Genomic DNA, 12,997 nt, shown 5'->3' on the forward strand with positions numbered 1-12,997 from the left:
CCTCCTAGATTGTTAGGAAATTCTCCAAAATACATCTGAAACCTTGTGAAAATAAAAAGACTCCTGGGCTAGCCATCTAAATTTATCCTTACTGTAAAGAGTTGGTTACCACAGATAGTTATCATTTAGTGATTGCCTCAGACAACAATCATTAGCAATTACAATGGTATGAAAAAATTAACTTTGGGACCAATGCCCACATTTATAACTTTACAGGGTCTAGGTCTGGGTCTCTGTCTGTCTGTCTGTCTGTCTGTCTGTCTGTCTCTCTCTCTTTCTCCTTTCTCTGTCTGTTTCTTTCTGTCTGTCTCTTTGTCTCTCTGTCTGTCTGTGTCTGTCTGTCTGTCTGTCTGTGGGGGGGGGGGTGCGGTGCGGTGCCAGCGGAAACACCTGCCTGTATTTTTCTCTATCTCTATTTCTCTCTCTCTATCCCTTGACCTTCCTACACACTCTCTCCTTCCCTCCCTCTCCCCCCTCTCTCTGTTAACCAAGTTGCTTGTCCCAATTATAATTCCTAAATGCAGACTACACATATAAAGAGAAAATGTATACATCTTTGTAAGTGGCAACAATTTAAAGATTTGTTTAAATATGCTACATACTTTTTCTTACCCATGTATGCTCATCTTCTACACTATCATATGTCTGATGCTTGATATATCTTATGTGCAACATATCTAACTCTTGTGACTATGAGGAATTAACATAATACTCCTAAATTAAAGGACACACTATCTTTGTAAAAAAAAAATCACTAAACAATAAAAATTAACAATTCAAATTGGACTGTTCAATATTAATTCATTTTTACTATCTTTAACAATTTTTATTTATATCAGCAGTAAAGTATGAATGTATGAAGAAAAATAATACCAAGGGGCCTTGAGGCTCAGTTCGTCTCTGAGTTAAAAAGGCTGCAGTGACATTGGTATCTGCAAATCAATAAAACAAAGAGTCAAATCTGATTTATTAACTGCAGACTATTCTTACGTTACACAGAGAAATTACCCTTAACAAAAGGTACAATGATACTTTAATTTATTACATACATGTATGCTATTTGTGAATTCAGAAGCATTGCAAAGTATTGCAGAGAATAAAAAATGATCAATTAAATAATAATGTGTATGAGCCTTTGAGTCAGCATTGACTCCCAACAGCTGCCTGAACAAGTTTTCTTACCAAGATTTTGGAAGTGGTTTGTCACTGCCTATGTCTTAGGGCTAAAAAAGAATACATGGGTCAAGTTATCCTGCTATATTTGTGCTTAAGGCAAGCTAGAATCAATGGTCTCCCAGTTTCTAGCCCGGTTCAAACTGCCTCAGTAGTTTGGAACCTTCTTGGGGGGGGGGGGGGGAAATGACCCTATCAAGATATTACTAAAGTAAGAAGGAAAAAATGAAAAGCTATGTTCACTTAATTCTGCATGCTAAACCAGCAAAATATATTCCCCAATATATTTTTGTATTGCACTTCCTTTCACAAGCAAGATTGATTAGTTCAAAATGGTTTGTGGATATGAGTAGGACAGGGAAAGTAAACGATTTTTAAAGTATTACTTTTTGCTTTTCACTGTATTTTAGCAATAATATTCCTTTAAGAATTCTTTGAATTCAGAAATATTTGCTGAGTGGAAATTTAAAATAAAATGCAGAAAAGTATAATCATAAAGAAAATGTGTGGTATTTGGTATTAAGGGATGAATCCTTTGTGCTAAGTAGTTCAATAGAAACTAGTTCAAGTAATAAGTAAAAATAAACTAAAATATAATTTATGTTAAAACTGATATATAACATTATTCTACATTTAATGAAGCTTTTAAATAAAACCTTCATATTCAGTTGCTTTCCCCACCACTTCAAATTTTTCATTTTAGAAATATATACATCTATGTACAGTATGCACTGCTTTTAAAAAAATAGTTCCTAATGCTAAGAGTAAAAAGGCTTTATGGATTACAGGTAGTTTTCAACTTATGATCACAATTGAGCCCAGAATTTATGTTGCTAGGTGAGAAATTTGTTGAGTGAGTTTTGCCCATTTTACAGCTTTTCTTTCTACATTTGTTAAGTGAATGACCACAGTTGTTAAATTACTAACATGGTTGTTGAGTGTGTTTGGCTTCTGACTGCTTATCAGAAGGTTGCAAAAGATCACATGACACTGCAACAGTTGTAAATAGGAATCAGTTGTCAAGCATCCAAATCTAAATCATATGACATGGGAATGCTGGAATGGTCATAAGTGTGAAAAATAATCATGTCCTTTTTTTCAGTGCCATTATAACTTTGAACTGTTGTAAGTTGATAATTACCAGTAATTCATTCCTTTTCTCTTTGGCAGACATTAGTAATAGAAAAAAAATAAAAATTATGAAATGGAAAAGAAACAGCAAGAACTGCATTCTATAGCAACAGGACATTCAAAGTTGATGATATACTGAAACATTAAGAAATACTGTCCAATGAGTTCTTTCCATTAAGCAGATAAATAACTAGTAGCCTATTTATTTAAATAATTTATATAGCTGTCCACCTTGCAAATAGAAAGTCTCAGTGGATCACATTTAATTAAAACCAGAAACAAAACAAAGCAAAAAAGCAACACAATCTATAATTTAAGACTAATCACAGTTATTCTGTTTCCCATTTCAAATGGCCTTATCAAACTCTCTGGCTAGAACTCTCCCTTCCTACTAAAATTGACTGTGGTAAAGATGTTGTAATGGTTCTCCTACTTCCTCCGGGGCATTGGTGGGTTTCTACTGGTACACACTGGTACGCCAGGACCGGTACCAGAAATTGGACATACATTTACGAACCGGTTAGAGCTGGAGGCCCCGTACTGGTATGGTCTCTCCCCTGGCCTGCCCCCCCACCACTTGCTCTGCTCCTCACCACTTGCCCCACCCCCCACCGCCAGCAAAGGAGCCTCGGTTTCTCCCACTGCCATGGTTCTCAAAGGAAAGAAGCAAGGATGATGGCCTGCGCTTGCTTCCTGTACCGCGTTACTGCTCCCTACTGGATTCCTCTCTGTCCCGCCTCCTCTGATCTCCCAAAGTTCTTTCCCCAACGTGTGATAGCTTTCTACTGGATTCCTCTCTGTCCTGCCTCCTCCGATCTCCCAAGTTTTTTCCCCAGCGTGTGATAGCTTTCTACTGGATTCCTCTCTGTCCTGCTTCCTCCAATCTCCCAAAGTTCTTTTCCCAGTGTGTGGTATTCTTTTCTCCTGGATTTCATCTCTATCCTGCCTTCTCCGATCTCCCCAATTTCAGCCCTTAATCCTCCAGTTGTCTATTTTTAGGAGTTTTTCCCCTCTCTTCCCCTCCCCTTTATCGGAGTCCCAAATTTTTTTGCCACCGTGGGTGTGTGTGTGTCATGTGATTGAGTGTGCATGAAGAATGTCAAGTTGGCCATACCCACCCGGTCACATGACTGCCAAGCCACACTCACAAAATAGGCCACACCCACAGAATAGGTTCTAAAAAAAAATGAAACCCACCACTGCTCCAGGGCCAGTTCTAGACTCTAACCTGGTCTGAAAATGGATGGAAAGGGTCCTGACAAACTGTTTCTTGCAGGATATTCTAAAATTGCAAAGCAACCTTCTTCTCAACAACTTTCCCTGAAAAAGGAAGATGGGACAAAAAATGTCCAGTATCACTAGATCCAAAGGGGATAACAGACCACCATTTCTTTAATGATCTTTCCCTGAAGAGTGTGGTTACCATTGCCTGATTTCAAACATGTATCATCCCTTCCTTCCATCCTGCCATCCTTCCTTCCTCTTCTTTTTCCTTCCCTCTTCATTCTCCTTTCTTCTTCCCTTCCCTCTTTTTATTTTTCCTTCCTTGCTCTCTTCCCATCATTTCCTTTGTTTTTCCTCTTTCACTTTCTCCTTTCCGGTCCTTTCTTGCATGCTCAAATGCAAAAGGGGAAACATTTCTCCTTTATTTTGTTTTTAGTTTGTTTTGATAGCCGTCTGCCAGCAAAAACGGAGCCTGGGAGGGCTATATTCGACCCCTCTGTGCCCTGTTTTCAGCCTTGATGGCCTCCTGTAGCCCTCTGCCAGTGAAAGAGGAGCTTGCCCTCCCCCACACATCCCCGTGCTCCATTTTAGTTGGCACTGATACCGCTAGCCAGTCCTTTGCTGTTTTCAGGCTGACCCTATGGAGCAGATCTAAGCACCCTGTGGGCCAGATCCGGCCTGCAGGCCTTGAGTTTGGCACCCCTGCTCTAAAGACTTTTTTGCTAATGAAAACTAAACAACTCAACACAATGTAGACACTCTATGCATAAAAGGCCCCAAATTTAATTTCCAGATTCTTAGCTGGGAAACACAAGCTAACAATTAACCAGTCAACATACAGATCAGCTGAGCAAAAATCTGAATCAGTTTAAGGCAGCTTCCTGTGTTTACTAGTACATTATCTAAAAATATTTTATTCTCAAGGTAAAATGTTACTTCAATTGCCACTCACGTGGTCCAAAATCCACAGTTGAATAAAGGCCCTGAAGAGTTCCACAGCGCAAAAAAATCTTTGTTGCACCATCTGTTGTAAACAGGACTACTTCATTCCCAAGGTACTGGCGAAAAAGATTCTTCAGGTAACGGAGGTAATGAAAATCACATGCAAAGTAACTTCCATATTCATTTTCAACCTAATTAAAAACACCCACATATAGACAAGTCCAGTAAGAAAAGATGGAAACCACAAAACAATATGAAATTTCAAATGTAAAGAAAAAAAATACAGGTAGTCCTCAACTTACAACAGTTTACATAGTGACCATTCAAAATTGCAACAGCACTTTAAAAAGTGACCTAAGACCATTTTTCATACTTGTGACCATTGCAGCATCTCCATCATCATGTGATTTACATTTGGATGCTTGACAACTAGTTCATATTTATTACGGTTGCAGTGTCCCAGGGTCATGTCATCCCCTATTGCAAACTTCTGACAAGCAAAGTCATTGGGGAAGCCAGATTCACATAACAACTGTGTTATTAACTTAACAACTGCAGTGATTCACTTAACAAATGTGGCAAGTCATAAAATGGGGCAAAATTCACTTAACAAATCTCACAGCAACATAAACTTTGGGATTGATTGTGGTTATAAGTCGAGGACTACCTGTATTCTGGTCAAAAAGAGTAATATTAAATATAGGACAAAAAGTACCAGATAGTACTAATTTGTAATTACACCAGAACCACATATAACCATATTTGCTGATTTTGTAAGAATATTAAAAAGAGGCCATTCTATCAGGCTTTATATACTGCTACCTGCAATTTGGCTATAGTGCTTGTACTATTACTGCCTATTAGATATAGGGAATCAGAGAAATACTGTGAAGTTTAAGCCAAATTTAGACAATCCTGTGATCTGTTGGGTTATCCTTTGAGATAAAAGTAGTGTAGTCTGATGTGAACAGAATGAACATTAAAGTTAGGGTTAGGGTTAATATGGCTGACCATATTATTTTATCCCAATACTGGACTCTCTAAAAGAATATTATAGATAGAAAACACCTGTCATGGCAAACAAAGTTCAATGATAAATCAATATTTACTTAACCTAAACAAATACATTTTCCAGTATGCATTCCTGTAACATTAAAAATGTGGCTGTTTTAATTATACCAGCTGCATGAATATGTTTTTTTTCTTATTTCTTCTGTCAGTTGTTGCATCAAACCTCTTGTTACTTCTTTTATAAGATTTTTATAAACTTCTCTCAGCACTTTGTTTCTTAAAAGATCTCTCAAATAGTCTTGTTGCCCTTGAATTGGCATTAAAATTAACATGTCTTTAGTTGTCAAACGTATTTCTAAAATGGTTTCTCTTCTTCTTTTTTTTCTTAATTCATTTTTATTACATAGACAACATCACATAACAATAGAAAAAAAAACAATGGGAAAAGGAGAAAAAAAGGGGGGGGAAACCCATCATCACATACAATATGTCATTTGATCACAGGTGCATCCCTACTACGTTTATACATCCCATATCTCTCTGGTGTATATTTAATAAACACCACAATAAGCTAGGGTTTTTTTAAAAAAAGGGGGGGGGAGGGGGAAGACAAAAAAGAAAAAAAGAAAAAAAGAAAAAAAAGAAAAAACCATCATCACGTGCAGCATGTCTTTTGGTTACAGTTGTTTTAACCTCTGCATCTTCAAATAATATTTACCGTCTCAGATATTTCATCTAATATAACTAAAGGCCTTATTTTCATTCTACAATATATATTTAGTTAACATTAGCATTATTTTCCCCCAGAGAGTATACTTCTATTTATTGTTAATCTTGCATTTCATTAAAATGGTTTCTCTTCTTGACTCCATCATCATCAAGTTCCCCCCTCCCCACCCTATATTTTGAACAGGGGGATAGAGCTCCAGGATATCAGATTCACTTTTACATGTTTCCTTCTTTGGAGTTTCACCCATGTTTAGTCCATCAGTTAGATCATCTATTGGCTTATTTTGGTCTTCTCCATCTTCATTAGTTTCTTTAATTTTGGGGTCTCCATCATCTTTTACTGTAGAGGACAATAGCTTATCCAACTTCTTGTCAAATCTCTCAAATTCTTCCAATATCTTTTGAATTCCAGCCAAAAAATCTTGAAAACTTACGGTTCTCTCATCTGAAAATTGATACATGATTCCAGAAAATAAAAAAACAAGGAGAAAAAAGAAGGAGTTCTAATATCTACTGCCACTTTAGCCTAAATCTCTTTTTTGTATATAATGTTATGTTTTGAATTGAATTAACCAGAATTTCTTTCACATTCCTCAACAAGGAAGGGATCTATCTTTCTCTTTCCTTTTTCCTCCCTTACCCAGAGTGTTTCAAAAAGACACCTGTGGAAAATCCCCGTCCTTGAAGGTTTTACAGTTACAGAGTCAGTAAGATCAAAAACAAAAAGAACAAAGGATGCAATGTTTAAAAAAAAAAAAAAAAGTTCTGGCTTCCAAGTGGCAGATTCGATTTTACTCCCTTTTGTCTCAGGCTTGTAAAAAACCAAAAATCTTTGAATGTCTTTAATGGGAATCAATGAGAAGTAATAAGAATTATTAGAATAAAAGAAATTTAAGTTCAAGCCAACAAGTAAGGTAGCTAAAAATAGGAAGACAAAAAAAAACCAGTTCATTCACTTGCGAAGAGAAACAGCAAACGTTGCAATCACTTCAATCCACAAAACATCGTTACAAAGAAAAAAAAGGAAAAAGAAAACTTTCTAAGGCAGTCCATTAAAGATAAATTACATTGCTTAGTTCTTTGCTTAAGGGACTAATTTATCTTTAAACAAAAGAATTCCTTTGGGCAAGGGAAAAATCTCACCAGATAGACTCACTTTCACTTTCACTGCCTTCTTTCTGGAGCCATCTCCGACTTCGTCAGCACAGGGCTGTCCGTTTATCGCTAACTTGGAGAGCTTCTCTTGGGTCAATCAGGGACTTTGCGATGTCCCTGAGACCAGAAAGGCTTTGTCTCCCTATCACCGTCTCTACGGGACAGCTTAGGTCCGTAAGGACCATGTAGCAATAAAAGAATCAGCGGGGGTCTTGGAGCATCGAGACCGCACATTTGTATCATCGCGACTTTGGCTCTCGAATCCAATGTTTTTCTTATATGTTTTTTTCTTATTTATGGGGAAAAATGGGAGAAAAGTCCTCAGTTAGGAAATGGGACTAGATCAATTCAAAAATAAACTCTTAGTTCAGGGTCAAAGCTTCATGTAACTTGAAATTCAAAACTTCCCCACCCCCGGTTCTCTATTAATTATAACTGGAAAATATCAAATGGGAAATAAATGTCAGATTAAATTTATTTGTTTAGTTTTTAGCCTTCTGTGGGATTTTATTTTCTTAAGAGAGATGACACATGCTAAATTGAAGATAAAACATAAATGTTTTTCTTTATATAGAAGTGTGTTATTCTTATTTCTAACAGATTTCAGAGTAGTTTTTAGTCATTGCGGCCTTTTCTAAAGGGATAAATCTGGCCATACTTTAGAAGATTAGGTTCAAAGCTAAGATCATCTTATTAACATTACAACAAGCTTATTATTAAAGCTTATGTTGTTATTTTATAACAACCAAATCATTCATGAATCAAATCGGATAGGTAAGTGACCAATGAAATAGTGAAAAAACTAGCTATTTTCATAATATGGATATGACACATTCTTCATAGTTTTCATTTTTACTTAACACGTTCAAGTTTCTATTTCTTCTTTCTTTTGAATTTTGATAAGCACATCTATTCAAAAGAATGTGTAATTAACCCTTAATGGTACTTATTACCCGGTAAGTACCATAGTTTTCAGCCTATAAGATGATCTGGCCTGTAAGACAGACCTAGCTTTTGGGGAGGAAAACAAGAAAAAAAAATCTGCCTCTGCCTCCCAGCAATTTGCCTCCTTGCAGCAAATAGCAATCAGCCTAGTCAGCTTCAACACAGCCTAATTTAGCACGAGCAGCTGATTGGCGGTTGGATCTGCCTCCCAGAATACCATCTATCAACTGTTCCAGGCTGCAGAGATCGCCATCGCCTATTGCTGCTGCCGCCTATTGCCTCATCTATGCACCCCTTTTTCAACCTCCACGAACCCTATTTTCAACCTCTGCGCATCCCATTTTTGGCCCATTCCAGGCAGCAGAGGTGATCATTGCAGCCTGGAACAACTGATAAGCGTATTCCAGTAGGCCGATACAACCACCAATCAGCTGCTCGTGCTAAATCTGGCTGTGCTGAAGCTGACCAGGCTATTTGTTGTTTGCTGCAAGGAGGCAGATTGCTGAGAGGCATAGGCCAAAGGGTGGGGCTTGGGGGGTGGGTGGGGCAGTGGCAACATTCGCTGTGTAAGACACACAGACATTTCCACCCACTTTTTTGGTGGGGGAGTGCATCTTATACACCGTAAAATATATCCAAAGTCAGCTGAAATAGGTGAGGATGTATCATAGATCCGAGCAGGTGCTACGTTTGAATTCTCCTGAAATGCTGTCTTGAAATGCCATATTCAGGTTTTATTAGTCCAATGCAGATCTGAAGACATCTTCCTCAGAATTTCTACATCATAGCTGCAGACGTTATCAAAGTTCATCTTTCAGATAGTATGAATTTTTCAGATGTCAGCCTAATTCATAAGCTTTAATTTTGAGAAAGCAAAATAAACATATTTTATAGAAATGAAAGAGATTGTAAATCAGATGTGTAGAAATTTGACCCACTATTTTACTGGAATGAGACCCAATATTTTAGAAACTCTACTGAATTAATGTATGAATAAAATCTAGAAAATAAAAAATGAACTGAATTGGTATGAATTTTATGACACTGGCATTTTTCAGCACAAGCTTCTTAAACAAAAATCATTTCATAAGTCTAAAGGATTTCTAAATAACCACTTCAGCATTAGATTGTATCTTAATGATATATGTAATCAAAAATATTATGTGATCAAAAATGAGTATGACATCAATTCCAGTTAAAATGATAAAGGTTTTGGTGCAATATTTACTAACCTGATGCTTATCAGATGGGTTTACCCAACTTTTTATAAGATTAAAATCCAAAACTGTAAGAGACTGCTTTAGGAATTACATTTCCAAATAAATACATTAATCTTATTCAGTATCTTTCTTTAAAAAAACATTTCTTAAGTTTGAAAGTTGTAGAACTTATTATTATTCAACAAAATTCTACCTGCACCATAATAATGGGGCCCCCATTCTGATAAAGGTGAGGCTTCATCTTTGGTAATAAGACCCTCATCCATCTTCCTACAGCTGCTAAATAGTCTGAAAAAAATATAACAGAGTTAGAGTATTTTTTATGTTTCATTGTAGCTGTCTAAACACATACATCTCAAAGCAATTTTAGGGCGTGTCAAATTTTTTAAATTTCAATTTCCAAACATTAGAGGTACTCGAAAGTTATGACATGCCTTGGGGATTGTAAAGATATTTTGGTTACTTTAATATAATTTAGATGTGCTTGGTAAAAATCATAATTTTTAACATTTTGTTTGTTTCATTTGATTATAAAAATATTATAAGTAATCCATTCATAATTTAAAATACCATATTCATTAAAACATTTATTTAAAATTCATTAAATTAAACCTCGGGGGAAGAGTATTCCAGAGAAGGTTCAGATGCAAATAAACCAAAATTCTTGGAAGTACTATTATGGCATCACTGACTTTTGACCTGCCCTTACACTTACAACCAAGGGTCTCCCAATAAGTAGCAGTGGGGAAAGCTAGATTCACTTAACAACTGTATACTTTGCTTAATGATAGCAAAAAAGTTTGCAAAATCAGACGCAACTCACTTAACAACCTAACTGCTTGATGATGGAAGCTTTAATCCCAATTTTCAGTTGTAAATTGAGGACTACCTGTATTATATTTCTGAATGGTCCCATATTTGTGGGATCACAAACCCAAATTTCCAGAACCTAATTTTATTTTCATCACATATAAATACAGATATTATAATACATTTTGTTATTTTCTTTTCTTACCTGAATCAGAAGATCTAAGAACAATTGAATCCTTTTCTAATAACCAGGCAGGCAGACCACCCTATAATGATGATGATGATGATGATGATGATGATGATGATGATGATGATGATGATGATGATAATAATAATAATAATAATAATAATAATAATAATAATAATAATAATAATGTGTTTGTAATTGGAGCCCTTGGAGCAATACCCAAAGGGCTACCTCGCTATTTGGAAATTTTAAATTTATCAGACTTGAACATTCTGATTCTACAAAAAACCAACCTTATTGGAACAGCTATATCCTCCAACATTACCTTAACAGTTCCTAGGTCCTTGGTTAGGACTCGAGCTGTTGAGCTACCAACCAGCCCCAAAGCAAGGAATTAACTTCAGCCAAGTACATTTGACGAATTTGCAAGATATTAAACAGACCAAGTGAACCGGAAAGAATTGAGAAAGGTACTAAAAAAGGTCAATGAGGCTGTGCAAACCATTCAAACCACTACATTAGCTGAAACAAACCAGCTGATGTATGCAGCAGCCTTCATAACCACCAAAGAATTGGGTTTGAAAATACAAAAGAACCAAAGAGGCAAGAAGAGGAAGCCTAAATGGAAAATTCAGTTGGAATTGTAGATCAAAAAATTTCGTGGAGACTTGCGCAACTTGAAGAACCTAAGGCAAGGTCAGCTAAAGAACAAGCAGGTCAAAAGCAGCCTGGAAGTAAGATAGAATTTGGAGAATAAGGAGATTGTGGTAGTAATTGAAGAGCTGAAGCAAAGGGTTGTTGCCGTTGCTGAAAAGATTAAAAGATATGAAAACCGAGTAACTCAGTTCAAGGAAAACTCACAGTTCAAAGCAAATCAGCATCAGTTTTATAAAAGCTTAGAAAGTAGAGATGGAGTAACAACAAATGAAAAGCCTGATAAAGAGAAAGCTCTGAAATTCTGGAAGAATTTGTGGGAAAACAACAAGAACCACAACAGAAATGCAGAATGGATCAAACAGATTGAGGATTCTATTAAATTGCATAAAATGGAAGATGTGAAAATAACAAAAGAAATGGTGCAAAGACAGACAAGAAAAGTGAAGAACTGGAGTGCACCTGGACCAGATAAGTTACATGACTTCTGGTTAAAGGCACTTACAAGTGTTGGCAGCCACTGTTCCCTCTAAGGTGCGCGGGTGCGTGGCCGCGCGGGGGGCAACAAAACACAGCGCAGCAGTTTCCAACTGCCGCGCAGTGATCTTTAGCATGATGGACTTTAGTCTGCAGGCGGCTAGGAGGCTTCTGTCAGCTGGGCTGGGATATTATAGTGCCTGGACACACCCAGAGGAGGGTGGGCCTGTGGCCGCCTAGGGTTACGATTGGGCTCCCTCCGCCAGTGTGATTGACAGGGAGGCCGTTCCCTCCTGGATCAAAGTTACTGAGGAGGGAAGCGGCGGCAGCAGCAACGGCAGCAGCCAACTCTCTGCGGGATGTGCAGAGCAGGCTTCCGTCGCGGTTTGTCAGCTAAGCTCCCATGGCTGGCTGGGCTCCCCACAGTTGGCTCTGCTTCTGAGATGCAGGTGTGTGGGAGGCGCTCGCCACGCAAGCAAGTGGAAACCTACGCCGGGTGTACACATGTTGTCTGAATCCAGCCTCTGCGTTCGGAGCATTGGGGCTTGAGGTTTTTTTCACAGGAAGGGGGAGTCGAACTGGTGCTCCACAGATTTTATTTGATTTTATTTCTCAAAAAGAAAATAAAGGCTTCTTGGTCCACCTGACCGGAAAGTCAAAATCCGGAAAATTAACCTTGTTTAGGAAAGTTTTACACTGATGGAAAAATAGTGTTTTCCAGTGAAAGTTTTTTCCCTACTTTTCCTTGTTTGCTTTTTTGGCCTCTATTCCTTCTCTTCTCTCCTCTTTTCTTTCTTCCTTTTTTCTTTCCTTTTTCTTTCCTTCCTTCCTTCTTTCTTCCTTTTCTCTTTCTCTCTTTCTTTTTTCTGCCTCTTTTTCTTATCCTCCCGTCCTCCTCTCCCCTTTCTTTTTCTCTTTCTCCTCTTTCCTTTTTTGTCTCTCTCTGTCTCTGTCTCCCTCTCCCTTCCTTTCTTCCTTCCCTCCCCTCTTTGTTTGTTTCTTTAAGTGCCCCAATTGCTAATCTACATCAGTTGGTAATTTATTCATAACTTGCTAATATCACTGCAGACTATTGGATAGTAAGGGGGAAAGTATAGTCCTCAACTTACAACAGTTCACTTAATGACTAAAGCTACATCAGCACTGAAAAAAGTGAATTACAGCTGTTCTTCACACTTATGATCATTGCAGCATCCCCATGGCCACATGATCAAAATTTGGATCTTTGGCAACTGCCTCATATTTATGAGGGTTGCAGGACTCCTAGGCTCACCTTTTGCAACCTTCTGCCAAGCAAAGTCAGCAGGAAAGTCAGATTACTTTAACAACCAGGTTACTG

General features: G+C 37.5%; 1 protein-coding gene across 2 annotated transcripts in view; it reads right to left on the reverse strand.

The window, feature by feature from the left end:
- Positions 1–12,997, reverse strand: part of GLB1 (galactosidase beta 1) — a 224,857-nt gene that overhangs the window by 61,382 nt on the left and 150,478 nt on the right. For both annotated transcript variants that reach the window (XM_087713003.1, XM_087713002.1), the window contains exons 4-7: positions 10,546–10,606; positions 9,724–9,818; positions 4,481–4,661; positions 874–932 (exon numbers count right to left, since the gene is read on the reverse strand). In XM_087713003.1, the coding sequence (XP_087569129.1) occupies positions 874–932; positions 4,481–4,661; positions 9,724–9,818; positions 10,546–10,606 (396 nt within the window). The remainder of the gene's footprint in view (positions 1–873; positions 933–4,480; positions 4,662–9,723; positions 9,819–10,545; positions 10,607–12,997) is intronic.

Source organism: Thamnophis sirtalis, unplaced genomic scaffold (genome assembly GCF_051295495.1).
Source record: "Thamnophis sirtalis isolate CommonGarterSnake01/CBP01778 unplaced genomic scaffold, rThaSir2_p1.2 scaffold_4, whole genome shotgun sequence".
Classification (NCBI taxonomy): Eukaryota; Metazoa; Chordata; class Lepidosauria; order Squamata; family Natricidae; genus Thamnophis; species Thamnophis sirtalis.